Raw genomic sequence first — 26,425 nt, 5'->3', positions numbered from 1 at the left:
ATGAGAAGAAAAGAGAAAAGGGAATAACTGGTGTTTTAAAACTGTTCGTTTTGTTCTCCTTGCTTACGTGGAAGAAAGTTGTCATTTCATCAAGTTTATTGAGCATCCAGTATGTGCTAGGCACTCTGCTAGATGCCAGTAATACAAAGATAAAGACCAAAACAAAATAAAATAGAAACAAAACCCGCTTCCTTACTTAACCCTCTCCCCTCCACCTGCCATTTAAGGCAGATTTGGCTTGAGCCAGGAAGCCGGGCCCTCAGGGATTCAGCACCAGGGAATGCAGTGGGGCATGCTCTCTTCTCACCTAACCTTCACCCCTGCCCCTCAAGGCTGACCAGCAATGTACCCCTTCTCCAAGTCCTGCAACTCCCATGTGCCTGAGCAACTCAGGCACTTGCTTTATCTCATTCTGATGAGGCACCTGAGAAGGTTAGGGGAGCAGTTCTGGCAAACTAAGGGGGGCTGCAAAGGCACACCTGCTCAAATGAGCCTGGAGAAGTGCACAGGGACAGGGAGCTGGGAGGGGGTGCTGTCAGGTAAGGGTGGAGGGACCGACTAGAGATGTTGTTGCCCTGAGGGCGGGGACCAAACTTGCTCCAGTGCGAAGGTGGAGACAATGGCCTTGGGAATTGCTCTGTGGGATGGTGGAGAGTCAGAGCTGGAGTTTAGGGGTTGGGGAGGGGCCAGGAATTCAAGGACCCCTAGAGGCATTAGGGAAGAGAGGTCAGAACACACAGAAGGCCTCCTCTGCCAGCTTTTTAATTACCTTCTCTCCTCACACAGATTATTGTCTTTCCTGTGAATTGTTTCAGAGGCCGGCTGGAATAGGGGGGAGGGCATGGGCATGGCTTGGCTACACAGTGGCCCAATCTTTCTGTATTTTGATGTTTGTACGGTTAGGGAGTCGCCCTTCTCCAGTCTCCTGAGCTTCTGGGAGCAGGGCAGGTTCCGGAAGGCGGAGGCCAAGGGTTGCATCACGTCTCCCTGACATGCTTGGGAGCAGTAAGCCTTCTCCTCCCCCATCATTTCTCTGGAAAGTCGAACCTTATTCTCTCACAGCTGGAGGAAGCCCAACGGCTTTTCCTGGGGATAATGATTGTTTCAAAGGCTCATTTTGTAAGGAAGCTAGGGAGAAGGCTTAGATATGAGGGATTAAAAATCAGTTCTTCACTTGATCTAGCTTTCTGGGCCAGGGGAGTGAGTGAGAATATAGGAATAGAGACGGAAAGAACGCTTGGCACGCCGCTGAGGGAGGCTTTGGGAGGAGGCCAAGCACGGGGGCTTGAATCCTTTGTCCTTGCTAGGGCCCAGGTCAGGGGTCAAAGGAATGTGCTTGAGGTCCTCTCTCACCAGTCCAGAGTTACCCAGGTGCCAGGTGCCCGGTGCCCAGAGAAGGGTGATTCCAAGGCACTGCCTTCCCTTGCTCAGAACAGCTCCCTTAACACCCAGTAACCAGGATCCAGCTTCCCACAGTTTATAACAGTTGTGCGTTTTGAGCAAGTGGTCTCTCTAGTCTGGGCTTGCCAAAAGTGTCCCAGGAACCAGGCGTTTGTTCGGAGGGAAGGGAAGCGGATGGGAAGCGTAAGAGATCCTTAGGAATGGCATGGGACAGTCATGGGGTTAGGTTACTGATGTTAGTTCCCATAAGACCCTTGCGGGACTGGGCCGGAAATTTAATAGTCTATAAGGTTCTAAGGGTGCACAGCCCATATCCAATGAGAGCACGGCCCGTGAACCCAGAGCAAACGGGACGGGGTTTCACTCCCAGGTCCCTCTCGCGGGGCCCGCAGCATCCCCCGTCTGCGCATGCTCACACTCTTCCGCAGGCGAGACCCGCGCGCCCTCGCGTGGATCTCCCCTCGCCTCGCTTCCCGGCGACTCAGGCCTCCCCACCGTCCCCGGGGGAGGGCGGGTCCCGGGGCGGCTCAGGCGCTAATCCCCACCGGGCCAGCCTCGTCCTGCTCGCGGATCAGGCGCGCGCCCGCAGTCCGCAGTGTGCGCGAGCGGCCGGGCGAGCCCGGGGCCCGGGGCGGCGACGTGTGCGCACCGGCAGGCCTGGTGAGCGGCCGGGAACTGCCGGCGACACCGAGTAACCGGGCGGGCCGGGCTCCGTCGCGCTCCGGGGTTCCGGGGCGGGGTCCTCCTCCGGCTCTGGGGAGTCCTGCAAGGACACGCGCCAGGGTCAGCGGACAGCGGCCCGGTCTGGAGGCGCCCTGGTGTCCAAGAGCGCTGAGAAGACCGAGGTGATGGAAATAGTTCCCTCCACACTCCCACGTCCTGGAAGGTGGCAGGCATAGGTCTGGATTTTCTTGCAATACACGACATTTAGCGTGGTGCTCAGTAAATGTTGAAATGCATTAAGTGCAGTGCTTTGTCCCGTTAGTCTCTTTCCTATCTTGATGGAAAGCAGCCCATGAACAGAGTTAGTTGTGGAATGTGGGGAAATCATCAGAGTTGGTGTCCAAAGACTTAGGTGGGATCCTAGACCTTCAATTTATTTCCTTGTTGGATACTGGGCAAGTCATTTCACCTAAGTCAGCCTTATTTTTCTAATCTCTAGAGTGGGGATGACACAACTATTTCTCAGGTTATTCTGAGTACTGTAAAGAGATATCAATATAGAATGGCTACCTAGCACCAGGAGGTGGTAGGGGGCTCATTGGTGTTTGTGAGGCACCCACTCACCTTGTCCTTCAGGATATAGAGTGCCATGGGGTTCTTCCGCTCCTGCTCTCCACTTCGGGGGAGGGTGTCTGCTGCACAGGGCAAAGAATGGGGTGGTTGACCCAGGTATAGAACCCTTCCCGCAAGCCAGCACCTAGATTCTGCTTCCCAAGCGGCCTGTCAAGGATGCACAGGTCCCGGTAGGGCAGGTCCCGGGGCGGCTCAGGCGCTAATCCCCACCGGGCCAGCCTCATCCTGCTTGCGGATCACAACCTCCTGCCACAACCTCCTGCCACAACCTCCACCAAAGGATTGGCAACACCTAGGGTCCTACCTTGGCCGCACCTCTCCCTGTTCTGTAGTCTTCGGGCAGTTGGTGGAGGAAGGGGCCCTGCAGAGCTGGCTTCCTTGTTGCCCACTTCTGCCTTTTCCCAGCAGCCCACTGATCTGAGTGCCGATGGGATGGGTGAGTGGGCAGCTGGGAGCTCACCTTCTGGTTTCAGGCTGTCATCGTTCTGATCCATATATTCCAGGGAGTTTTGCTTTTCCAGCTTTCTTTTCTTCCTGCAAATCAACCCAGCACCCCATGAACAGAGCTACTGAGTATGAGCAGGAGGAGGTCTGGGGATGAGACACAGCGGGATTTGATAGCTGTAAGAGAAGCCTTGTAACAGAAGGATGAGCTGGAATGAGTCACACCTAAATTTGCATCCTAAGTCTGTCGCTATCATTGTGGCTGTGGGCAAGTCATTTAAGCAATCTGAGTTTCAGTGTCCTTATCTGTAAACTGCAGGTACTCATACTTACAAGGCATCACACTAACCACAACCACAGTGCCTGGCCCATGAAAGGTGCCCTGCAAGCGAAACCATTATTAACAGTGCTGGGTTGCCAGGGGTTGTGAGTGGAGGAGGTGGTTCTGTACACAACACACACAGTGGTGAGATGGATCTCCTGAGAAGAGGTTCAGGGCCCTGAGGGGAAAGACATTTAAAGACTAAGAAAAGAAGAGAGCTTGGGGTTGGGATGGATTGAAGAATTAGGGAGCTCGGGATGTGGAACTTGGGGAGTTACCCAGACTTTTTGGAGGGTTTCCAGCATGCGCAGACTGTCACCAAGGTCACAAGGAGGAAGATGCCTCCTGTGGACAAGATGATATAGAGGGAGCTTCTTCCTAGGGAGAGAGAGAGACAGAGATATGGGAGAAATTTCAGAGGAGGCACCAGGTGTGGTGAGGAGAGCTTCCTGCAGTGGATGGAAGAGAAAAAGAGCCCCAGGCAGTATGGCTGGCCCATGGCAGAGTTTGCCCAGAGCCCACTTCCCACCTGTTGCTGTCTTCCACAGAGAACTGGCTCATCTCTGCCTCTCTCTCCCTCTGTCTGGGATGTCTGTAGCCCCTCATGGGCACCCGCCTGTCAGGGTTTTGTGTCCTAAGGGAAGGCAAGCAGGGAGACTCACTGTACACGGTGATCTTGATGGGCAAGCTGCGGCCCTGGCTGATGGGGTTCTCCACTACGCAGCTGTACAGGTCATCGTCCTCCATGAGCACCCTGGTGATGGTGAGCACCTTTTGGTCGGGGGACAGGAGCATTCGCGAGTCATTGAGGAGGGGCTTGCCATCCTTCAGCCAGGTGTAGCTGGGCTTGGTGCCATTTTCGTGTGAGCAGTTCAGGGTGAAGGCCTCGCTGAGCTCCAGCACAGTGGTCGAAGCCACTAACACCTGCGGCCTCGAAATGGGCACTGAGCCCAGGGGGTGGGGAGCCTGTGAGCCATGGGACAAAAAAGCTTCTCCCTTCCCCTTCTTAACTCCCTACCTTCCAACACAGCGCAACTCCATTTGTGGTCTGAGAAGACCCTTAAGAGATCATCAGTCCAGTTCTTCGCCATTGTCCCTCCATCCATTCATTTATTCATTCACTCACTCACTCACTCACTCACTCATTTATTTACCAGCTATTTATTGAGCACCTATTAAGCACAGGACGTACAAAGCTGAACAAGACAGCCATAGCCCCTGCCCTCATGGGCCTTCCCGTCCTTTCTTCTCAAATACCTTTCTAAGATTTCTTAAACTGAGCCAGCCTGAAACAAAAAAGCCTAAGTATGACTGTCTACTTTCAAATATTGGCTCTATCCCTAGCAGCATGACTTAATAAGTTATTCAACCTCTTTGTGCCTCAGCTTTCTCTTTTGCAAAATGGGGATAATGATAATAATATCCCTACATTATTATAAGCATTAAACGAGTCGATATCTGCAAAGCACTTAAAATAGTTTCTGGCCCATAGTAAGCACTCTATACGTGTTAACTGTAGCCTGTCTGCCAACTTCTAATATCTAATTGGCTCACTCTCAGCAACCAAGTGGCTTTTGTGCTTGTTCTCCCAGGGTCTAGCCCCAGTCCCAATCCTAGTCCTGTCTCCTTCCCTGCCATAGCACTTTACCATCTACAGTGAGGTTAATGGTCTTCTCCCCGGTGAAGGTGTCATCGGTGATGGAGATCTCGACCTCATAGGTGCCCTCATCGGCCAGCTGCAGGTCGCTGAGAAGCAGGGAACCATTTTCGAAGAGGCGGATGCGGTCTCTATAGTCAGGCCGCAGGGTGCCAATGACCTCTGTGCCAATGGACTGTACCACGGTCACTGGCTTGTCCCGCTTCAGCTGCCACTTCACCACGGGCTTGTCGCTGCTGGTGCTGCTGTACTGCACAGAAAGCAGGGCTGACTTCCCCACCGTGCCACGGATCAGGCGCACTGGGCTGGTGATGTTCACTCCTTGCAGGGGCTCTGTGAACAGAGGTTCACAGGGAGAGGGCAGCGTCAGGCCTTTGACTCCTTACCCACTCCCATCTTCAGGTCCTCTGATCTCTTCATGCCTCTGCCTTTTGGGCCCTTCACACCTAGTCAGTCCTTTTTTCTTACCCTCTGGTGTCATCTCCTCTCCCACTGTACCCCTCTGGGCCCCTCTGCTTCTCTGTCATCCCTCATACCCATCCTATTGCCTGCAGTTCTTCTATCTGTTCCTCATCGCCTTTCTCTTGAGAAAGATTCCAGCTCACCCATACCCTGTGTGCTCCGTTCATAATCTTTATTGAGTACTTCCTGTGTGTCAGGCACTGTTCTATGACCTTGGGATATATCAATGAGCAAAGCAGACAGACATCCCTACTCCATGTAGTTTATAAGTCATCAGACCCTATGGAGAATTTGTCGGATGTTCCTTCTTGCTTGGGAATCAGGAAAGTGGGGTTCGGGTGGAATGGTTGGAGAAAGCATAGGACATAGATCACGAGCCAGGAGTACGTCATAAGAAAGGTGCTAATAAAGGGAGGTTTAGGGCCTAAAGGCAAACTGGCCACCCTCCAATCGAACAAAGAACCTCTACCTGCTCACCCTGCAATGGTAATCTTACTAGGCCTGCCCTGTGCAGAACAGCCCTGCAACTGAGTAGATGGTTTTGGAAATTCACCCAAACTCCAGCCCAGTTTGCATCCCCTACAGAAGAGGCGTTTGGAATGGGTAGAACAAAGAGTTTGGGATCAGAAGGCCTTGTAAGATTGCGCTCCACCACTTAACTGGCTGTGTGGGTTTGGGCAAGTCATCTCTCTAGGCCTCACTTTTCTCATTTAGAAAACAAGAATAATAATGAGAGCAACTGCCATATCAAGTTCGCAGTGGAAGATCACAAAATGTGTGTCAGTTATTGTTGTGTAGCAAAGAGAACACAAGATCGAGCATCAGAGATTTGGGCCCCATTGTTGACTTAGGACCTATAAGTCACTTATCTGTTCAGGGCTCAGATTTCCCACAGGTAAAGTGAGTGGTAGTTTAGATGGTCTCATTGGCTTGTTCCAGCCCTGTAATTCTGGAATTTCACCATCCTGTCACCATCCAGAGACACATCACACATTTCAGGGATCTCTTAGGAACTTCGGGGCCAGAACGGATGCAGTTCATTTGTTTCGTCTGGCCTTGTAGAGTGGTACAACCACACAAAAGAGGGTTTTCTGGAGGATTGCAGTGGGGAATAAGGCTGAATTTAGCTGAATAGACACATACATGTCAGGTTCTTGGTCTCTCTGTGCTCCCAGCTGCTGCTTCTTTCTTTCTTTTCTTTCTGTCCTCTATTTCCCACTCTGCTACTGCTGCAGTTTAGATGTGGGGAAGCTGAGCTGTATCTTTCCATTCCTTATTCTTCTTCTGGTGCTCAGAAGACCCAGACCAAACCAGGAGGCAATTAAACTAAAAGGTTTGTTGTGGAGATCAAAGCAAATTTAACTTAATAAACATATTTGATCCATTTTTAAGACAAGTGCTTTGTTAAGTAGCAAGCTCATCCTTTTTAGATGTGGTCATGGAAAGACCAAATTGATTATTCTTTTACCTCTTTGTGCCTCAGTTTCCTCCTCTGTGTAATAAAGTGGTGGGACCTGATGGTCTCTGAGGGCCTCCTCAACTCTGATATTCATTATTTGCCAGGTATACTAGAATCATAAAACCTTAAGTATGGAAGAGGCTACTCTAATGATTAAAGCTGTCATATGTGTGAATATTATATGCTCATTATTAAGAAGAGTCTTAATTTGGGGGAAGTAAAATAGACAAAATCTATTTTCAAATACTTTTTTATTAAAGGTATTTTGTTCCCATAAAACCTTATATAAAAATGAAAAGAAATGAAATCTAGTTCCAGCTCACCTGACTTGGTAGAAGAGGTGAAGGATACCAGAGTCCTGTCCTCCGCAATAACTTGGGATGCTGCTAGGAATCCTTATGGCCCTCGCTATCAGACTGAAATCCATTTGACCATGTGATCTTTAAGATTTCTTCTAGCTCTAGTTTCTGTGATTATTTAGAGGGATTTCGTGCCTAGCAATTGCTAGATCCTGGACTTGGCTTGATGTAGAAAAAGCAAGCTTTCAAATTTTCCCAAATAGGCAAATAAACTTTGGTCTGTATGACTTGAGGTAGCGCTGAAAAAAATCACTGTGCTTCATAAGGACATGACGATGATGATCAAATAGTTGGGGAACATCTACTCCTCTCTCTCAGGACTCAGTCGAAGCAGTGGGATATGCGCATGAGGGTTCTATGTGCAGAGCCATCCTGGAGCCTAGGAACCCCAAGCACCAGACTTTGAGGTTCTTATTTCCTCCTTCCAGGAAGATGCACAGTGACAGTCCCAGCCCCAAGGAAAAGTAGAAAAGATTCCTCCTCTCCCCTGTATCTTCCCTTGGTTCTTCCTTGAGCTTCTCTCTCCTACCAGATACAAGGTCCTAGTGGTCCTTTTCTGATGTCTTTCTCCCCTCAACTCTGCTCTTTCTGCCAATTTCTGGAAGAACTTGATTCTTCCAGATAAAAACACCGGAGAAGCTACAGCATATGGATTGCCCCAGGCCTCACCCTCCCCTAGATGGGCACCTTCCTCCTGGGGGGAAGGGGAATCCTTTCTACTTTTCCTTGGGGCTGAGACTGTCACTGTGCATGACACGCAGGGATGTATGTATGTGTGTTCAGAAGTGAATGGAGCAGTCTTTCTCAGAAGCTGACAAAGAGAACATTTTGCTGAGCAAACACTGTTTCTCGAAACTCTTGCCAAAATTGGAGTCTGTATTAAATTCAGGGTTCCACTACTTTAAAGGGACACAGTGAACTGGGATAGTTGCCAAAGCAGGACACAGAAATGAGGCAAGGGCTAACAATTGTGACCCACAGTGGAAATAAAAGGGACTAGGACTATTCAACCTTGAGAAGCGATTAACTTAATTATTGTCCTCAAGTCTCTGAGGCATCATTATGTAGAAAGTCTCTGTTCCCACCGGAAGATGAATGAAAGGAAATTGACATCGCAGCAAGATGTGCCTATCAACTTAAACAGTGCCACACTGGTTCAGGTAGGTGGCCCTTGTCAAGTAGGAATTTGACCTGCTGTGTGACACCAAGCAATGTCAAGCTTTAAAGTATAAAAATGTGTCTGCTGATAGCCTTGGGTTTCTTTAATAGCCTCTTCCTTTAAAGAAACTATCATCTACTCATTTTTGTGTGCTCCTTTTTGCTTGGCAAAGATCACCAGTATTTGCCTTAAATTTACCTTTTAAAAGTGTCTACGAGCTGGTGCTAAACATGTATTCTAGGATTTGGTCTATTTACACCTAATCCATGCTCTCTACCACCATAGACCTCAGTTATATCCCTTTTTTTATATGAAGGTTTTTTGTTTTGTTTAGATCTGTCTTCATAAGAAAGTCCCTCCATCCCTTCGGCCATCAGATATACCCTTTTTCTGGGCTCTCTCCAACTCTATTATTTCTTTTTTGAGGAGTGATGACCAAAACTGCATACAATATTCCCAGGGAGGCATACAGCATGGTTTTCTTAAAACAAACAAACAAACAAACAAATTTGCTTTCTGCTTTCGGTTTTTAATATCCTTCCTGATGAATGACACTCTGAGAAAACACGCTCCCTCCTGGAGCAGTGTTGTATAGGAACCTCACTGAGTGTGAATGTGTTGGGGTTATTGCATTATATCCTTATGTTGTTGCCCTGTTGGGACCTACAAGGGCCTATAAGAGTTTGAAAATATTTTAAGCGTCAGTCACTCAGGAAAGTAGGAGAAAAGCAGGGAACAGACATTGTGAAGAAGGCCCTTAGGAACCAGAATGGTAGGAGTCTTGGTAGTTTTTATCTACACCCTAAAGAGTGTAGATGTTCAGTAATGTGCACCCAGCTAAATAGTATTAAGATAGCACACAGAGATTACAATGTTTTAGATTGGAACAGTCACTGTTGTTAAGCTGCCAATTCTCCCAAACTGACTTAAAACTATAATATAGTACCAATCAAAATTCTAGGAGGTTTTTACTTTGCGATATTGGCACAAGGATAGACAAATAGATCAATGGAACAGCATAGAGGCCCACAAGCAGACATATATAATCATTCGACTTATGACAAAGGTGGCACTACTGTGTAATGGGAAAAGGATTTTTTCCCCAATGAATAGTGCTGAGCCAAGTATGAAAAAAAGGAATCTTGACCCTTACTTCTCACATTACACAAATATCAGTTCTAGATGGATTGTAGATCTAAATGTGGCAGGTAAAATGATAACATTTAAAAAAGAAAACATAAGAGAATATCTCCACAACTTGAGAGCAGACACAGATTTATTAGGCCACAATAGTGTGGTACCCATAAAGGAAGAAAATGATACATTGGACACAATAAAAGTAAGAGCAGTTCACCAAAAGACTGTTAAGAGAGAGAAAAGGCGAGCCGTAGAGTAGGAGATATTTGTAATACATATATATCTTATAAAACACTCATACCCCAAATATATTTTTTAAACTCCCACAAATCAATATTTTAAAAAAATCCAGAAAACTCAGTGGGCAAAAGACTTGAAACAGGTACTTCACACACACACAAAAAGGATTTCCAAAAGGCTAATGAATATATGAAAAAGATGCTTCATTAATAACCATGGAATGCAGTTTTAAACCATAATTTGGTACCACCTCATACTCAATAGGAGGGCTAAAATGAAAAAGAGGAGACAAATGATGGTGAAGACATACGGCATCTGGAACTCTTATTTACCGTTTGGCCTTATCGACTAAAGCGTAACACACACATATAACTCAGCGATTCCGCTCTAAGGTATATTCCCCTAGAGAAATGTGTATATCTGTTCACCAAAAGACACACATACTAGAATGTTTTAACAACTCTATTCATAAAGCCCCAAACTGAAAACAACCAAGGTGTCTATCAAAATTGAATAGATAAAGAAATTGTGATATATTCATGCAATAGAGTACTCTACAGCACCGAGACGAAACAAATTACAATTTCAACAATATGGCTGAATATTACAAATTTGGTGTCCAGACATAAAAGAATGTGTACATATGATTCCTGAATTGGCAGTTAGGGTACCACTATAACCCCGGCGGGAGGGCAATTGTAACTGAAATAGTATGGGGGTACTTCTGAGGTGCTGAAGTGTTCTATTTCTTGATCTTGGGGGCTAAAAGCTCATCAAACTGTAGCCTTATGCTAAAGTCATTTTCCTCTATGTAATTTTTAATTGGAAACAGCAACAACAAAAAGACAGCACCTACAATGGGGAGGTGATCTTAGATCTAAAAGGATGAAACCCAGGCAAGAGACTTTTTCCTGTTGGGTCACGAGAGGATGGAATTGTTCTAGGATCCCAGAGAGTAACATCTTGCAAATCGGATTATTTAGATTTATGGCATGCTGTGTTTGTTTGTATCTATAAAATAGTGCCCTAGCCTCTAGAAAAGACTTGTTTGAATTTTCCATGAATTGGGCTGTGTTGAATTGAGGAAAGGCTCGTTAGTCCATATTAGGGACAGAGCATTAAAGATTGAGTGTTACTTGCTTAGGCTGGCTCGATGGTTGTTGCCGTAAGCAAAGGGATTAAGGTAATTCTTTGGGAGCCAGGGAGACGTGGTCCAGCCCTACTTTAAGTGCCAATCTTAAAAACTGTATTCCCCAGCCTCCCTTGCAATTAGGTATGGCCATGTGACTGAGTTCTAGCCAATGAACCAATGGAAGTGATAGGTGCCACTCACAGGACCCTACCAACCTTTAAAAAATTCTCTATCTGAAGGAAAGGAAGACAAACCTCAGGATGACCATTGGAAACATATGTCAAAGTTTATAGAGCTCCATCAGCTTGGTTCTTGAAAATCTTCATGGAGCAGAGTCCTTCCTCGTCTCAGGCCTAGCCTGAAACTTCATTGTACTACTACATGGTTAAGGCCAAGAACTTAAATTTTGGAATTTATTTGTCACAGAAGTTGGCATTTTCCTAACTAATATATTGAAGAAACTCCTTATAGAATCTCAGCAATCTCAGCACTTTATTGCTCTTGAGTCCACAGCAGAATAATGACCTGACTCTGGACTTACCTCTCACCTGTTATAGGTCATAACTAATATCTTATGAACATAGTTTACATTTAGAATTTTTGGCTGTATTTATTGTTACAGTCTCCCACACTTCAGATCCTTTATCATCTTTTATTTTTGCCTAATCACACTGACTAACAATATCTTTCTATAATTTTTTCTTTACCATTTGATGACCTGAAGGAGTTTAGGGACATTTATGATTTATATGTTTCATATGTACTTCCTGTACCCAATTCAATGTCTCCATACCTACGGCTGTCCTTATTTCCTCAACTCATTGTAATTTCCACTGAGACTCCCCTCACCAAGGCTAACAGTAACCTTTTAATTGCCATATGTAACCAACTCTTTTAGGTCCTTATTATACTAAACCTCTTTGATACAGTTTGTATTGATTCTCCAGAAAACTCCCAACTCCTTCGACTTTCTGGACACCACAGTCTTCTAATTCTACTTCTGTTTCTGTTACTGTTTCTTGGTCACCTCAGTGAGATTTTTTTCCTTCTGCCTTCCTCTACAAATCTTGGGGTTATTCAGTGTTCCATTTTCTCCTCTTAGGTGTTATTATCTATTCACATTGTTTTAAATCTCACCTATGGGCTGACAGCTTCCAAATACCTCTCTTCAGCCCTGACGTTCCTGTGCCCCCTCCCTTAGGCCATCCAACATTTTTCACAGATGTCTCATAGGCATTTCAATGTCTACATGGACAATATTCATTACCACATCCTCAACCCTATCCCATTTTTGTTTGTTTGTTTGTTTAAGGTTTCACACAGAAACCCTACCTGCCTCTCTGGATCCTCCCACTTCTTATCAATCACTAGGTTCTGATTTTCCTTCCAAAATATTATCTCAACAGGTCTCATTCTTTCTATCTTTATTCTAATTCCAGCCTATGTTATTTCTCTCCTGAATTATTGCAATAGCCTTGGTATGGGTTGAATCGTATCCCTTAAAATGCGTATCTTAAAGTCCTAACTCTCAGTACTTCAGAATGTGACCTTATTTAACAATGAGGTTATTGCAAAGGTAAGCTAAGATGGGGTCATACTGGAGAAGGATGGGCCCTTAATTCAATATTATTGGTGTCCTTATTAAAAGGGAAATTTGGACACACACATAGGCACAGGGAGAATGTCATGTAAAGACTGAAGTTATGCTGCCACAGCCAAGGAACTGCTAGAAGCTAACAGAGAGGCCTGGAACATATTCTTCCCTAGCGCCATCAGAGGGAGTATGGTCTTGCCGACACCTTGATCTCAAACTTTTAGCCTACAGAACTGTGAGACAATAAATTTCTGTTGTTTAAGCCACCCGCTCTGTGGTTTTTTGTTATAGCAGCTCTAGGAAATGGATACAGTTTTCCTTTTCTATCTTGTTCGCCTCCAGTTTCCCCTCCAAAGCCCCATTGGAGAGTGAGCTTTCCGAAATGCACATCTGGCCCAGCCTGTGCCCAGATTAAAACCATTCGATGCCCTCCTGCTCCATTGTTTACAGACTATATTCTTTAGTGTGGTTTACAAGGCTCTTGCCTAACTCAGATCACACTTTCTTCTCCAGTAAGCATGAATGGCTGGGCTGCTCTTAAACACAGGATACCTTTTCAAGCTGTTGACATTTGCCCACTTTCCCAACTATAATGCTCACTGCCACACTTGCCTATTTTCTCATCCTTTAAAATGTAGTGCAGACATTCCCAGGAGACGTTCCCTGATATTTGCCCATCCCTGCACCATTAGCACCGCTTCCTGATGGGGTAGGTGATCTCTCTCTGATCCTGGACATCCTTTGCATATCTGACTTGTAATTGTTTCTGCATTTTATTAAAATGATCTCTGCATCTATTTGCCCAACTATTGTGAATTCCTGGGCTCTCTGGAACACACACACACACACATGCGTGCACACACGCGCGCACACACACACACACACACACACACACACACACAGATAAAACAAGATCAATTTTCCAAGGAGTTGGTGGGGTGGTACAGGAGGCAGCTGTCTACGGTGTAGGGAGAGTTATGGGTAGGTTGATGTTACTGCCCTAAACCAGGAGTCTCATTATCTCCAAAGCTTCTTATATCTCTCGCTATTTTACACACAAAGAACCCGGGGTGGGGGAGCCGGGGAGGCACAAAACCAAAATTCTCCCACTCCTCCAAGCCCCACCATAATCCTTGGAAAGAATGCTGCTCTGGCCCATGCCGACAAGACATCCCATAAGAAATGGCTCATTGCCCTCCATCGAATGTCCTGAATGCCGTGGGAGCTCCAAAGTCATGCAGCCTTTGAGGGAGGGGGCAGGGGCCGGGCAGTAGGCAACGGAATGAAGAAATACATTCAACACTAGTGCCTGAATTCACTGAGATGCTTCCCAGGGCAGCTGAGCTCTCTCCCCTCCTCCCACCCCAAAGGCATTCTGGCCCTCCGCTCTCTCCTCCCTCTCCTTTGAAAGCCCCAATCCCTTCTCCAGACCCTTTCTTACCCTTCTGGTCTCCTACCTGTCTGGATCAGAAGAAGGTAGACAAAAGGAGCAAGGTGCAGGGCACTGAAAGCTCTGGACAGGGCTCCCTTTTCTCTCTTCATTTTGGGTGGCGTTCTCCAGCTCTGGTGCAGACAATTAGCATGATTTCTCCACTCTGGGCACGTCTCTTTGTACCACTAGGAGTTTCTCTGCCCGAGCACAGCCCTGCCAACTTTCCTCTGAATACACAGAGCTCTGTGTGTTGTTGGGCTTGTTCTTTCCTCAGTTTCAGACCTGGCATTTTCTAGTTTCAAAGCCCTACATCCCCAGTTCAGAGGGGGTATCTGCTTAAGAGATCATCTTCAGTGGGGATGCCAACCTGATGGGTCCCCGTGGTTCTAGTTCTTCCCTGGCTACACTGTGCCCACTACCAGGGGGAGATGAGGATTCGGGCTCAGCGGGGACTGGGTTGGGGCACACACTAAATTGGATCTTGTATCCCAACTCATCCTGTCTCCGCCTCACGCTCCTTGTTCCTGAGAAAGATGGTGTGTGCCAGAGACAGACCTGCATGCAATAAGCTCTGAAGAGGGAGAGAGCGAGCTTTCAAAAGGCCAGGGAATGCGAGACTCCAGAGAACTGCCAAAGAAATGGAAAATCCCTGTTTTGGCCCAAAGAAGATTGGAAATGGCCTGAATTCTATCATTTTCATACCCGTCTGATCCTACTTGTGGTTATTTTTCCTATCATAGAATTCTATAAATGCTAGGGACCTTTTACCAGAAGCCACTCTGTTCATTCCCCTGCCTCCAGCCTATTTCCTAGAACATGTCAGAGCAAGGACGGAGGTGGCACCCTATTAGCCAGCATCCTGGGCTCTGTCACTAGCTTCTCAGTCTGGTCACTTCCTCTTGTCTTCAGGCTGTGCTGAGGAGAGTCACCCTAGCTCTGCCCTACCCCATCATTACTTCTCACGAGGGCTGTCAGTGGAATGTGTGCCTACTAACAGCTCACGCCTCTCATTAACCCTCAATTTCATATCAGTGAAATGGGGAAACAGTTCGCCTCCTTGTAGGAATTGTTGGGAGGATTGATGAAGATTTGGTACAGTAGAGTATCTAAAAAATTCTGTTACAAAGATGACATTTTAAACAACAACAATGACAATGACAACGACAACAACAACCGGCCTCGTCTTTTTCATTTTTGTAGGGATCTTTATATTGCGGTGAGACCAAAGTTTATAACTCCCCGCTTGGTCGTCTCTATCTCTGGTCTTAGTTTTATAAATGCAGTAGTTGTCTATCCAAACATTCTTTTTATATCCCAAAGAAAGCCTGAGTAGGCCAGGTTTCTAGAACTAAAGGTCCACTGCATAGTCTAATGAGCTGAAGGATGGGGAGAAGAATTGGGAGGCATTGGTTTTGAACTTCTCAGAAGAACTCCAAAAAATATTTTGAATAATATAAATGAGATTTTTTTTTTCCCTTTTGCATCTTTGTGTCTATGACTTTTTCCTAGACAGCTCAAGGCATTTGTCTGCCTCTGAAAGAGTTTATGTTGTTTCTGCAGGTATACAATGAAAAACAGAAACTCAACATTCAGCTTCTGGCATCTAAAATAGTATTAAGAGTCAGTAGTAAGATGAAAGCTTTGAAAACCAGGCCTGTAGGGGACAAAAGGATATTTTAATTTCTTTTATCTACCCCTTTGATGTATCTCAGAGCAGCCTGTGGACCGTATCAGAGAGTTCTTCCACAGGACTATAGACAAATGGCTTCTTTTGTCTGTGATGACTAGGCCTTGAGGCCTATTGTCTGAGGCTACAAGGAGGATATGATGTTCAGGAAATAGCCTGATGTATCCTTTTTTTAGTTCAAAAATTATGGAAAGAAATATGTGATAGCGGGAGACCTAAGGAAGATGTAAATTCTCAATATCCCCCTTCCTTTGTCCTAGAAATAAACCTTAGGCCCCTTATACCCATGCAGAATATGCAAGTGCCTGAATGTGTTCAGAAGCTCCCTTGAGGGACTCAGAGATGTTGAGAACTGAGATAAGGCTGACAGAAGGATGACAGGGAGCAAAGCACAGGCCACGGCAGGAGCCACCAGCTTCCTTGATGGGAATCAGGTATGTATCTCACCAGACCAGGGAACAATCTAGACCTCATGCAGAGGCCAGTGGGAATCCTGAGAAGACTACATAGGTCTATGGACACTGTCTCCCTTTGTTGCCGCAAGGTCACTGAAGGCACGCTACCTATGTTCACCCCAACCCTTCTTAGAGAGGAGCTGGGTTGGGGGAGGAAAGTGGAAAGACTAATTGAGCAATTACCAGAGTTGTTCAAACAGAGACTCGTTGGTCCGACTGAACTTCCCATTTCATTTTCCTCTGCTGCCTTGGGGGTGAGAGGCTCACAGGAAGATCACGGCTGCCGCAAAGTCACAAAAGCACTACAGTTTTTTTTTGCCCATCTGAGTAAAGAAGGGGCGATTTTGCAATTTTGCTTCAGGTCTTTTTAATATGAGTAGACCTATAGAAGCTTATATCGTCTGCTTATGTGCCTTCGTTTCCTAATGAGCAGAGAGCTCTTTGATTGAAAGTCTGTGTCTTTCTGGTAGCCCTTAGTCTGTAGCCCTACTGCCTGATACAGGGTGGGGCACATAGTAGGTAATCAACAGATAGTTGCTGAATATTGAATGGATGAGAACTTGAGGGGGCTTCTCAAGAATAAATAACATGGATAGATGTCCTTTATAGGTATAAATGGATAAAAAACAGACTGCTGTGAGAGGGAGCTGGGGCAAAGGAGTGAGAGCAGGGAGGGTGCCAAATAATGACTGCTGGTGACAGACCAGTTTGTGAACACACATAAAGCACCCCTTTGTGAATTTCCAGAAATAATGGGGATTCAGTTTAAGGGGGCCACTGATCCAATAGGCAATAGGCAATCGGGTTACAGAGAAATAAGGTAATAGTTAAGACAGCTTGTCCTTGTCAGTAACACATAGCGTTTCTCTCAACTGTCATAGCTTAACTTGTTTTACCCTTTTATGTGTTCTTTGGTTTTTTTTTTCCCCTGCGGTATGTCTGTCTCATATAATTGTTAATAATGTGGGCTAGGTGGTTTTATTTTTAGGGACATCCTGATTATAAACATTACATTTCTTTAACTTCAAAAGTATATTTATACTCGTTAGCCTGCATGCCCCGCTCTTGATCAGAAAATGTGGTTACTACAGCCTGGGAAATTCTCTGGGACAGAAACTCTTCTTTCTTTTGGGTCTCCTTGCAGGGTCCAATTTTGAGCTCTGAATAATGTGGCTACTCAAGCAATGGTGTAGACAGACTGCTTGGCTGACAGCAGAAAGGCCCGTGCTTAGCCAAGTGCCCCTTCCTCCTCTGAGTACTTCAACAGATGCATTTCCAAGGTCGTCCTCTTCTGAGCAGCACGGGCCAGTCCTCTTGCCTTTTTGCTGTAAACAGTTGCTTCAGGTCACTCCTCATTTGGCACCCGCTCTGGGACTCCGGGATCCCAACTCCTTACACCTGCATCCGTGGTGGCCCTGGCCTGCTGAACTCAGACCTCTGTGCTGAGCACCCAGACATGCCCCTGCATCTCAGAATGGAACCCTCGCTCCAACACACACACACACGCGCACGCGCGCGCGCACACACACACACACACACACACCCCCTGCCAGCTTTAACTCAGATTCAGAAGTGTTCCATCCCTAGAAAGGAGGCAGTTAGTGATTTTGACTGCATTACCACCCTATTCAGACCTCTATGGGAATCGAGGTGGGGGAAAGCTGGCTAGGGAGTATAAAAATGAGCTCTGTCTTCAAAGAACTGAAGGTCTAGTAGAAGTGGCAGAGCAATCGCAAAACAACAGACTCCCCCCACAGCAAGAGACATTTGAGATTACCTTATCCTATTTTTCACATGATGAAATTGAGGGACAGAAAGGTTAAGTAATTTGCCCAGAGTTAAAGTGTTATTTAATGATGGGCCCAGAACTCCTAAAGTTACTTAATAGTAGAGGCAAGAAGAGGTAAACACACACACACACACACACATACACACGCGCGCGCGCGCGCGCGATATGTAAATAAGTACCAATTTTTAAAACTCTACCATTAGATTTCAGAACATCCTCACCCACTTGGCCTGTCCTTTGTTTCCAGGCTCCAGGAAGAATGTTCTGGCACTGACAACACTACTAGAAAGGTTTTGGCCTTACTGCTACCATAATATCAGCGGTAATTTTTATATTTAGCATTTTTCCTTCCTTCTCCTCATTCATTTCCTCTTATTAAGTCATATCTGTCCCCTTCATTAAATTGTAAATAATCTTTGGTAGTAGGATGAAAAGAAGAATCTTCCAACAAATGGCACCCAAATTCTCTTACAGAGGGAATTGTCTTCAGCAAGAAAAATATCTAGATATGCCACATGTAAGGAAAGTAAGGCCTTAAGCATAAAGAGCCAAGGAATAAAAAGATAAACTGCTGTGCATTAGAAATAAACAGGAACTTGGGAATGGGGAAAGAGCAGAGAGGAGAGAAATGAAGAGGGGAAGAGGTGGTGAGAGCAATGCGGTTGGGGGAGCTGAAGAAAACTGAAGAACAGCTTGTATTGTTACACTGTAAAACCCTTCTTCCTCTGTCTTCTGCAAAACTTTCAGAAAAGTTTACTGCACACAAATGCAGAATGGCTATGTGTTTCTAGCTGAGAGAATATAGCAAAAATGTTCGGATAGCCACTCCTTTGATTAGGTTATGTTACCTAATGTAAGACCCAGACTTAGCAGACCAGGGAGAGATTGTCCAGTCGATGAAATAAACTGTCATGTTGTGAAAAGGTCCTATGGCAAAGAACTGCTGGTGACTTTTAGTTGCTGAGAGCAGCCCTTAGCCAACAACTGGCAAGATAAGTCCTATAATCACAAGAAACAAAATTCTTGTAACAACCACATGAGCTTGGAAGAACACTCTGAGCCCCAGAAGAATTCCCACCAGCCAACACCTTAACTGAAGTCTGGTGAAACCCTGAGCAGAAGAGCCACTAAGCTGTGCCTGCACTCCTGACCCACAGATACTGTAAGATAATATATGTATATTCTTTCGAGCTGCCAAATTTGTGACAATTTATTATGCAGCATAGAAAACTAATACAGATGAGAGAGAGAGAGAGAGAGAGAGAGAGAGAGAGAGAAAGAGAGAGAGACAGATTGAGATTCTATACTTTGAAAACAGCTGTTAGGAGTCAGGGATGGTCCGAAGAACCGAGACCAACAGAAATTTGGAAAAATATTGGTATCTTAGTTTGGGATCCCCCCAAAAGGCAGACCCTGAAATAAGAAGTTAAATAGTTTATTCTAAAAAGGTGATCCTAGTAAAACCAGGTAGTATATCAGGGAATGAGACACAGAAGGGAAGGAAGCCAATAAAGGCTGCATATCAAGCAAATTATTAGCACAGGAAGCTGGAGCTTAATCCTTTTGGGGAACTCTGAGAGATAATGAAGAAGACTATGCCTCAGAGTTGTCCCACCCAGGGGGCTAGCTGTCAGACGTAGGCTGAAAGCTGCTTCTGAGGAGTGAGGGGAGACTGCTGGCCTGACTCCCACAGAGGCGTCTTATCCTGACCTTCCCTCCTCTAACATCTCTCAGTGTGTGTGTATGTGTGTGCATGGGTGTTTGGGTATGTATATGTGAGTGCACGTGTGTGCACATGTGTATGTATGTATGTGCGGTCCATATGCACATATGTGTGCATTTGATGTATGTATATGTGTGTGCATGCATATGTGCACGCGTATGTGTAAGCTACGCCTCACTTTACTCTGTCAGGCACTTTATATCTATTTGTTCATTTAATTCTCCCAATACTTCTTTTAGGTAGAGTTTATAACCCCATTTTACAAACAAGAAAACCTAAAAATGTCAAGAAGTTAGCCACTTGCTAAGGTCATATAGCTACTAAGTGGCAGAATTGACATTAGACACTGAGGTCGACCACCAACAGAGCTTAGGCTTCTGGCCACATCCCCTACTCCTCAGTGGAAAGTCTCCTTCCCTAACTCCTCAGTGGGAGGTTCCCCTCCTGTGTACAGTCTCAGGCCTGGCTAACCTTTTACACACCCTGCACTTACTCTCTGACTAAGCTCCACAATGGAAGGCGGCTTCTCCGCTTCCTCCTTGTACCTCCTACTATTGCTGAAGTTATTTTTGATTCTTTGTTTCATTAACCATATGTGAATGATGCCAAAATTGTCTCTATCATTGGTTCAATTTGTCAGGATGAAGAGAGAGGAAGGACTCAGGAGGCCAAGGCCAGCCAGAGTTTGTAGAGCTGCGGCATTTCCTGGGAAACAAGGAATGTGTGAGGCTTTGTGGGGAGAGGAGGCAGGGCTTTGCTGCTCCAGCAGCCACTGAACAAAAGGAAGATTAGCTAACTCTCTTTGGAAGAAACAAGCTTTATGTGGGCATGGACAGTGAGGAATGGCCCGCCCCAAGGACATTTTTTCTTTTCCTTTTAAAGTTCTCCTAGGTAGCCCTACTCTGGCTTGCTGTAAGAAACATTGGATAGAAAGCGGAGAAGGAGTCAACGGCTCCTCCTGCCTTCCCAGGGCCTTCATCCTGAACGCTGGTTTTGCTGCCTGCAGCAAATTTCTGTAAATGTGAGGAGTCACTCTGAGGAAGAGAGTTCCGCAGAGATATGGTGTCTCAAAAAGGTATGGGTTTTTTGGCAGAAATATGTGAGTGATCAAGGGTGGCGTGGGGTCCTAGATACATTTTCATAAGGCAGAGAGGAGGTACTCTCATTTTCATTCTGGAAAACTGAAAAACATCAAAGCATTTTATGCTGAGTAAATATTTAATTTCTGAATAGAATTCCCGCCCCCTCGGAAACTGAGAAGAACTCAGGCTTGTGTTCATAGCTGCTGAGCGTGCCCTATTCAGCAGCTCTCCAGAGGAACAAAGAGGAGAAATTAATTGGCCTTAAAGCGTTGGAAAGATCCAGCTTGCTGACCTATTTAAGATGCAGCGAGGACATTCTAGGGAATCTCTCTGGAGTTCTGTTCCTGTAAAATTTCAGAGCTCAAAAAAAAAAAAACAAAAAACAAACAGGTTGAAAAATCATGGGGAAGACACAAATTACCCCCAACTCATGAAAGGCTTCATTGTTTCCCTCCTCCTGGATCCTCAGCTGGTGACCTCCCACCAACCACATCCCAGAAAGGATTTCCTCCCATTCTCCCTCTCACACCCTCCTCCCAAAGAGGGAGGCACAGAACGGGAAATCAGCGAGCCAGTGTCTAATAATTGCCTTCTGTGTGAAGAGCACTCCATGTTCCAGACATCAGTAAGAGGAGTGGGACGTGGGAAAGGGGGAAAGTGGCACATTCGAAAGTAACAGAAGACACAATCCCCGTCAAGGTGCTTAAATGTAGCTGGGAAAACCGCATCTAAATCTATAAGTGAGTATAATTGGCAATGCATCGTCCCTTACAAATTGTCTTCTAAACTATTATTTTATTGAATCTTCTAACAACTCTATGTGGTAGGAATTTCTTCCCAAGGAGAAACGTGGAGCTCAGAGAGGATAAGTTGTCTAAAGTCCACATTTGGTTAACTCAGTATAGTTCAGACGCAGTCTGTGCTGCTTTGTCGTGTCCATACTATACTCCTAAAAGAAGTCACTTTCGGTCAGGCCCAGAAGTAAAAGTCAGAACAAAAGAGGAAGGCTCCAAGACAGGATGTGAAGTAAAGGATAAGGTGGGCAAAAGGACCATAAAAAACAAAACTTAATCAGCAAGAGAAAAAATCGACCCCCAGTTGTGACTCTAGGGACACCAAGAAGATGAACTGTCATACTCAGGATTCAACATAGGGAGAAATAAGGTTTCTTAAAAAGAAGCGCCTGGCTAAGTTGCTAGGGAAGGTGGCCTTGAAGCCAGGACACAACTTTCCCTTGTCATGGCACTTACAGGGTCCAGCTTTGTTTTGTTTATAGCTTCTTGTCAGAGTTAGCCCTCCAGGATTCTACACGTGGTTTGCTGCCCCAAAAGCTAAGGAATGTGATTTGTCAACTTTTTTTGGTTGAAAGTGACAAAAATTTAACCTGAACAGTTTGAAGAGAAAAGGAGAAATCTCTTGCATTAAGTAGCAAAATATTGGAGGGAACTGGGGTAATTGAAAATTAGATAGTTAAAAGCCATCATGGTTATCACTCATCTCTCTTACTTAGCTCCTGGTGTCAGCTTCATTTTTTCAAGCCTTCTTAACACTTTTTGATGGGGGCTTTGGTTGCCAGACATAGAATTTCAGTGCTGTTCAATATAACTTCCTGCGATGATGGAAATGTTCTATATCTGTGCTGTCAGGTGCAGTAGCTGTTAGCCACGTGTGGCTATTGACACTTTAATTGTGGCGGGTGGGACTGAATAAATGAATTACAAATTTTAATTAATTTAAATTTAAATAGCAACATGTAACTTAGTGGTTAAAATATTAGACAATGTGGCTCGTCACCTGGGGAGGAGAAGACTTTTAATGGAGCTAATTAAAAAAGTCTTGGTGAAGGACTGTGGTTGGCCTAGCGTAGGTCATGTGCACAGCTCTGGACCAATCTGATTACTATAGCCAGGAGAACAGGCTGGATCATGTGCCTGGCCCCACATTCACAGGTGGGGTGATCTATTACCAGAAGGAATGGGAGAAGGGATGCTGGGAAGACAAATCAAAATCTTCTTTTTTTTTTTAAAAAAAAAAATTAATTATTTTTTTATGGTGACATTGGTTCATGAAATCTATCTGTACACTTTAACAGTAAGGCATATATATATTTACACTGTGTGTTCACCTCCCATAGTTAGTTTTCTTTCTGTCACCACATATTTGACCCCCTCAAAATCTTCTAAAGGTGGAAGACATTACTTCTATCTTGATTCCTAAAAAGAATTAGCAAGCATTTATTGAAAAACTATTTTATGTCATACATTTTACATGTATACCTTAAATCCTTCTCTCTCTCTCTCTCACTCTTGCTTTCTCTCTCGCACACACAAACCCTATATTCCTCTTGTATTAGAGATGAAGAAACAAAGGCTCAGATTATGAGACTGCAGACAGTAAATTGCACAGCCAGAATATAAATTCAAGTTTGTTTCTAAAGTGTCTGTTCTCTGTACTATAATATGCTGTCCTTAGAGATTTGGGATATAGAAAATGTGATGATTAATAGTGGGTAATTATAACAATCACAGTAGAACACACAAAAATGGCTAGTTTTCTCCAAATAGTTACACTGATGCCCTGCTTTTAGTCTATAAAACATTTTTAAATTCCTCTTTTGAAATTGCTTTTAAAGCCTCTGACACACTTTAAAAGTATCTTTAATGATCGTAATTTTTATACATTAGGAGTATATTTTCTAAAAAAGTTAAAAGCATGATGAATAATATAGGTAACAATTTATAGATAGATAAAATCATTTTTGCCCACATTAGCTTTATGTAAAGGCAAAGTCTCTTATTTGAGTTGAGCTTCTTTGACTTCAAAGAACAAATATCCCAGTGAAGCTACCATCAGAGGAGAGGCACATTGCGTGGATCTGGAATTGGCGAGCTCAAACACTGAGGCAACTCTTGGAACCAATTTTTGTAGGTAGCTCTGAATCTTTCTGCTTATTTGCTTCATTTTCCAATCTTTACTGATTGATTCTATTTTGATCATTTCAGGGCTCTCAATGTTACAAACAATATGAAACCTAATGCAAATTGGCTCACATATTTCAAAAGTCTAGAGGTAGGGATAGCCTTGAGAGTTAGCTTAATACAGAGAGGCTCAAAAGTGTTAACTGAGAATAGGAAGAAGGACTTTAAATTGTCATTAGACCATATCCTTTAAATGTGGCAGATCTCTTCGATGGAAAGAAAAAGAATTTTGACAGTAGGCGTTATATGGCCTGAGAGTTGTCAGTGCCTTAGTCTCTGAGACCTAGCGACACTTAGGGGGTGTCATAGCTGAGTTCTCCAGGAAGCAGACCCTGAGACAGAGCCTCATGTTCAGGATGTTTATCAGAGAGTGTGCTTGAGATTGATACCTATGGAAGAGAGGAGGAGGAAGGTGGAATGGGTAGAGGGAAAATTTGAGTTGTGATGCAGGCCAGCGTCAACAAACCTTACAAGGAACTCTGAAGCTGAAATGAAGGCCCATCAGAGGTGTTCCAAGTTAGGTAGAAATGGCTGGGCCTTTACATCCCCATGTTTATCAATCACTGGATGTGGCTGCTCCTCAAATGGAGGGCGAGGCAGCTCTCTGAAGCTGAAATAGTTCCTAAAGGAGTTGACAGCCGAAGGCACCACAACACTTCCAATAGCTGAGCCAACAATCTTTCTTGAAGGGGGATCTAGGCAGCGCATCTCTCTGTCCATCCTAGATAAGTACTTGGTAATGTGGAGAGATACTGAGACTCCTATGTTAACTTTTTAATCACCCACTGAAAGAAAGGATAAAAGACTTCTGCGTCCATGATAAAAATAGAGAAGCTTTTGCAAAGATTGGTATAGTAGATGTTGCTGAGACTACTGGGCTTCACCGGAGCAATCGCTATTGGTAAATTGCTATTTACAATGAATGTGCTACAAAGACTCGGTCTGTGTAGGTGAGCAGAAGAACCCTCAGTAATTATTCTAGTCATAAAGCTTATTTTGAGAGGTGAATAAAGAAGAAAAAGAACAAAGGACACTGCTATGGTCTGCTTTCAGGGAATAGCCCAGAACATTGGTTAGCCCTGAGAAATCCTACTCAAACTTGGGGAAAAGAATGAAAGTGGGCATGACTCAGCTGCCTGAGGTTGAGTTCCCAACATCCAGACCCCGTGAGAGTGGGAATAGGCAGATTTCGACCTCTATGAAAGTTCTTCTTAGGATAGGCCCTTAGAACAAACAGGTTATCAAGTTTTCTAATTTGTTACAGGTGTGGGTCAGTCAGCGACAAATAGACCATCACCCACAAATAGCAGATTGCCCTGTGGTACTCACCAAACGATCGGTTCTGTGTGGAGTAGACTGCTGCCAGGGGCCCATGACTTGGTGCTTTGTGCAGAGGTGGCCAGGGATCCCACAGCCACATACATCAGAGGTTACCCTGCTCTGATGACAAGAGCCCTGGAGCAGGGCCTCAAGACTCTAGTGCCAGCAACACCCATTCCTTTATATTTCTGAAGAGAGACATTTCTAAGCAAACAGTTCCCTTGCTGAGAAACCAACTCAGGCCATGTAGAAGATAAACCTTGTGAAAAGGTCAGAAAATGGGGCAGAGCCTAATATGTGAGCTCTCTGGACATAACGAGGGTATAGATTCACATGAAACCACTGGCACAGCTGCTAGTAGGAGGCATAGACCTTGGGGTGGAAGGTTAGAGAGAGCAAAGAGATACCTAATAACACTTCTTGTGTGTGTGCGTGCGTGTGTGTGTGTGTGTGTATGTGTGTGTGTGTGCGCGTGTGTGTTTAGATGTACAAATCAACCTCCTTCTGGCTCTCTCAAGTTTTCTGTTCCTTGACCCTCTGGTTGGAGGTGGAATGGGTTTCCTTCTTGCTACTTGGTTACTCAGTGCTGTTTATAAACCATTCTCCCTCTTTTTTCTGAGCTTCACCCCTCACTTTGAATCTAATATTGTTAGACCATACCACTCACTGCTTTCCAAGTTATACTCAATTATACTCACTTATCAACTTCCAGGTCTTTTCCTGAAATTCCTTGAAGATTACTTCTCTTCACTCCCGCCAACACTATTCTTGTCATATATTTTGGTGATTTCAATAACCTTAGGCATAATTCATCCAATGCTGTGGCCCCTCATTTCTGTGACTTTTTCTTCAGTGATTTTGTTCTTTAACCCACCTAAGCACTCTCTCCTTTGGTTGAACCATAGACTTTGACGGTACCTGTATCTGCAGCCCCTCCATACTCTCTCGATTTCAAGAATCCCACTCCCAGTCACCACCTCTCATCTTTTCAGTGCATTCTTTCTAGTATCCTGCTCTAACAAACCTTAGACCTCCCGCTGTAACCTACAATCTCTTGATCCTAAAAACTTTAACTTTACAATGTTCCTTTTCTCCCATTTGTCTTCCCTTCCCATGTTACCTATCTTAAATTTTTTAGTCAGTTATTTAATTACTCTTTTGCATTAATTTTTAATTTCCTTGCCCCTTTCTTGCTTGATAGTAATATTTTGGCAAAATCTCAACCCCTATTAAAATTAAATACTTCACCTACTTCGTGCCTGTAATTATGCAATTGAAGAAAAACACTGAGCCGTGC

General features: G+C 44.8%; 2 protein-coding genes across 2 annotated transcripts; one reads left to right on the top strand and one right to left on the bottom strand.

The window, feature by feature from the left end:
* The first annotated feature begins 619 nt into the window (after positions 1–619).
* Positions 620–991, top strand: HEPN1 (hepatocellular carcinoma, down-regulated 1). Its single transcript, XM_011367224.1, is given in 3 exon segments — positions 620–688; positions 690–817; positions 904–991. Coding segments are annotated over 3 exon segments (285 nt in total).
* Positions 992–1,972: 981 nt separating this feature from the next.
* HEPACAM (hepatic and glial cell adhesion molecule) lies at positions 1,973–14,607 on the bottom strand. The gene is made up of 7 exons (XM_011367140.2): positions 14,120–14,607; positions 5,112–5,453; positions 4,126–4,407; positions 3,748–3,841; positions 3,158–3,231; positions 2,689–2,759; positions 1,973–2,164 (listed from the first exon to the last, which is right to left on the bottom strand). The coding sequence occupies exons 1-7, from the start codon at positions 14,202–14,204 to the stop codon at positions 1,973–1,975; spliced, it is 1,140 nt and encodes a 379-aa protein (XP_011365442.2). The 5' UTR covers positions 14,205–14,607.
* Positions 14,608–26,425: the final 11,818 nt, after the last annotated feature.

The sequence above is a fragment of the Pteropus vampyrus genome, unplaced genomic scaffold, assembly GCF_000151845.1.
Source record: "Pteropus vampyrus isolate Shadow unplaced genomic scaffold, Pvam_2.0 Scaffold130, whole genome shotgun sequence".
Taxonomy (NCBI): Eukaryota; Metazoa; Chordata; class Mammalia; order Chiroptera; family Pteropodidae; genus Pteropus; species Pteropus vampyrus.
The sequence above is the reverse complement of the archived record's forward strand: the minus strand, read 5'-3'. Positions and strand labels throughout refer to the sequence as shown.

Coding starts and splice junctions, on each gene's coding strand:
- HEPACAM (XM_011367140.2), bottom strand. CDS start 14,204: ATGAAGAGAGAAAAGGGAGCCCTGTCCAGAGCTTTCAGTGCCCTGCAC. Junction 5,454..14,119: donor CCTTCTTCTGATCCAGACAG/GTAGGAGACCAG, acceptor CTCTGTTCACAG/AGCCCCTGCAAGGAGTGAAC. Junction 4,408..5,111: donor CATTAACCTCACTGTAGATG/GTAAAGTGCTAT, acceptor CCCTGGGCTCAG/TGCCCATTTCGAGGCCGCAG.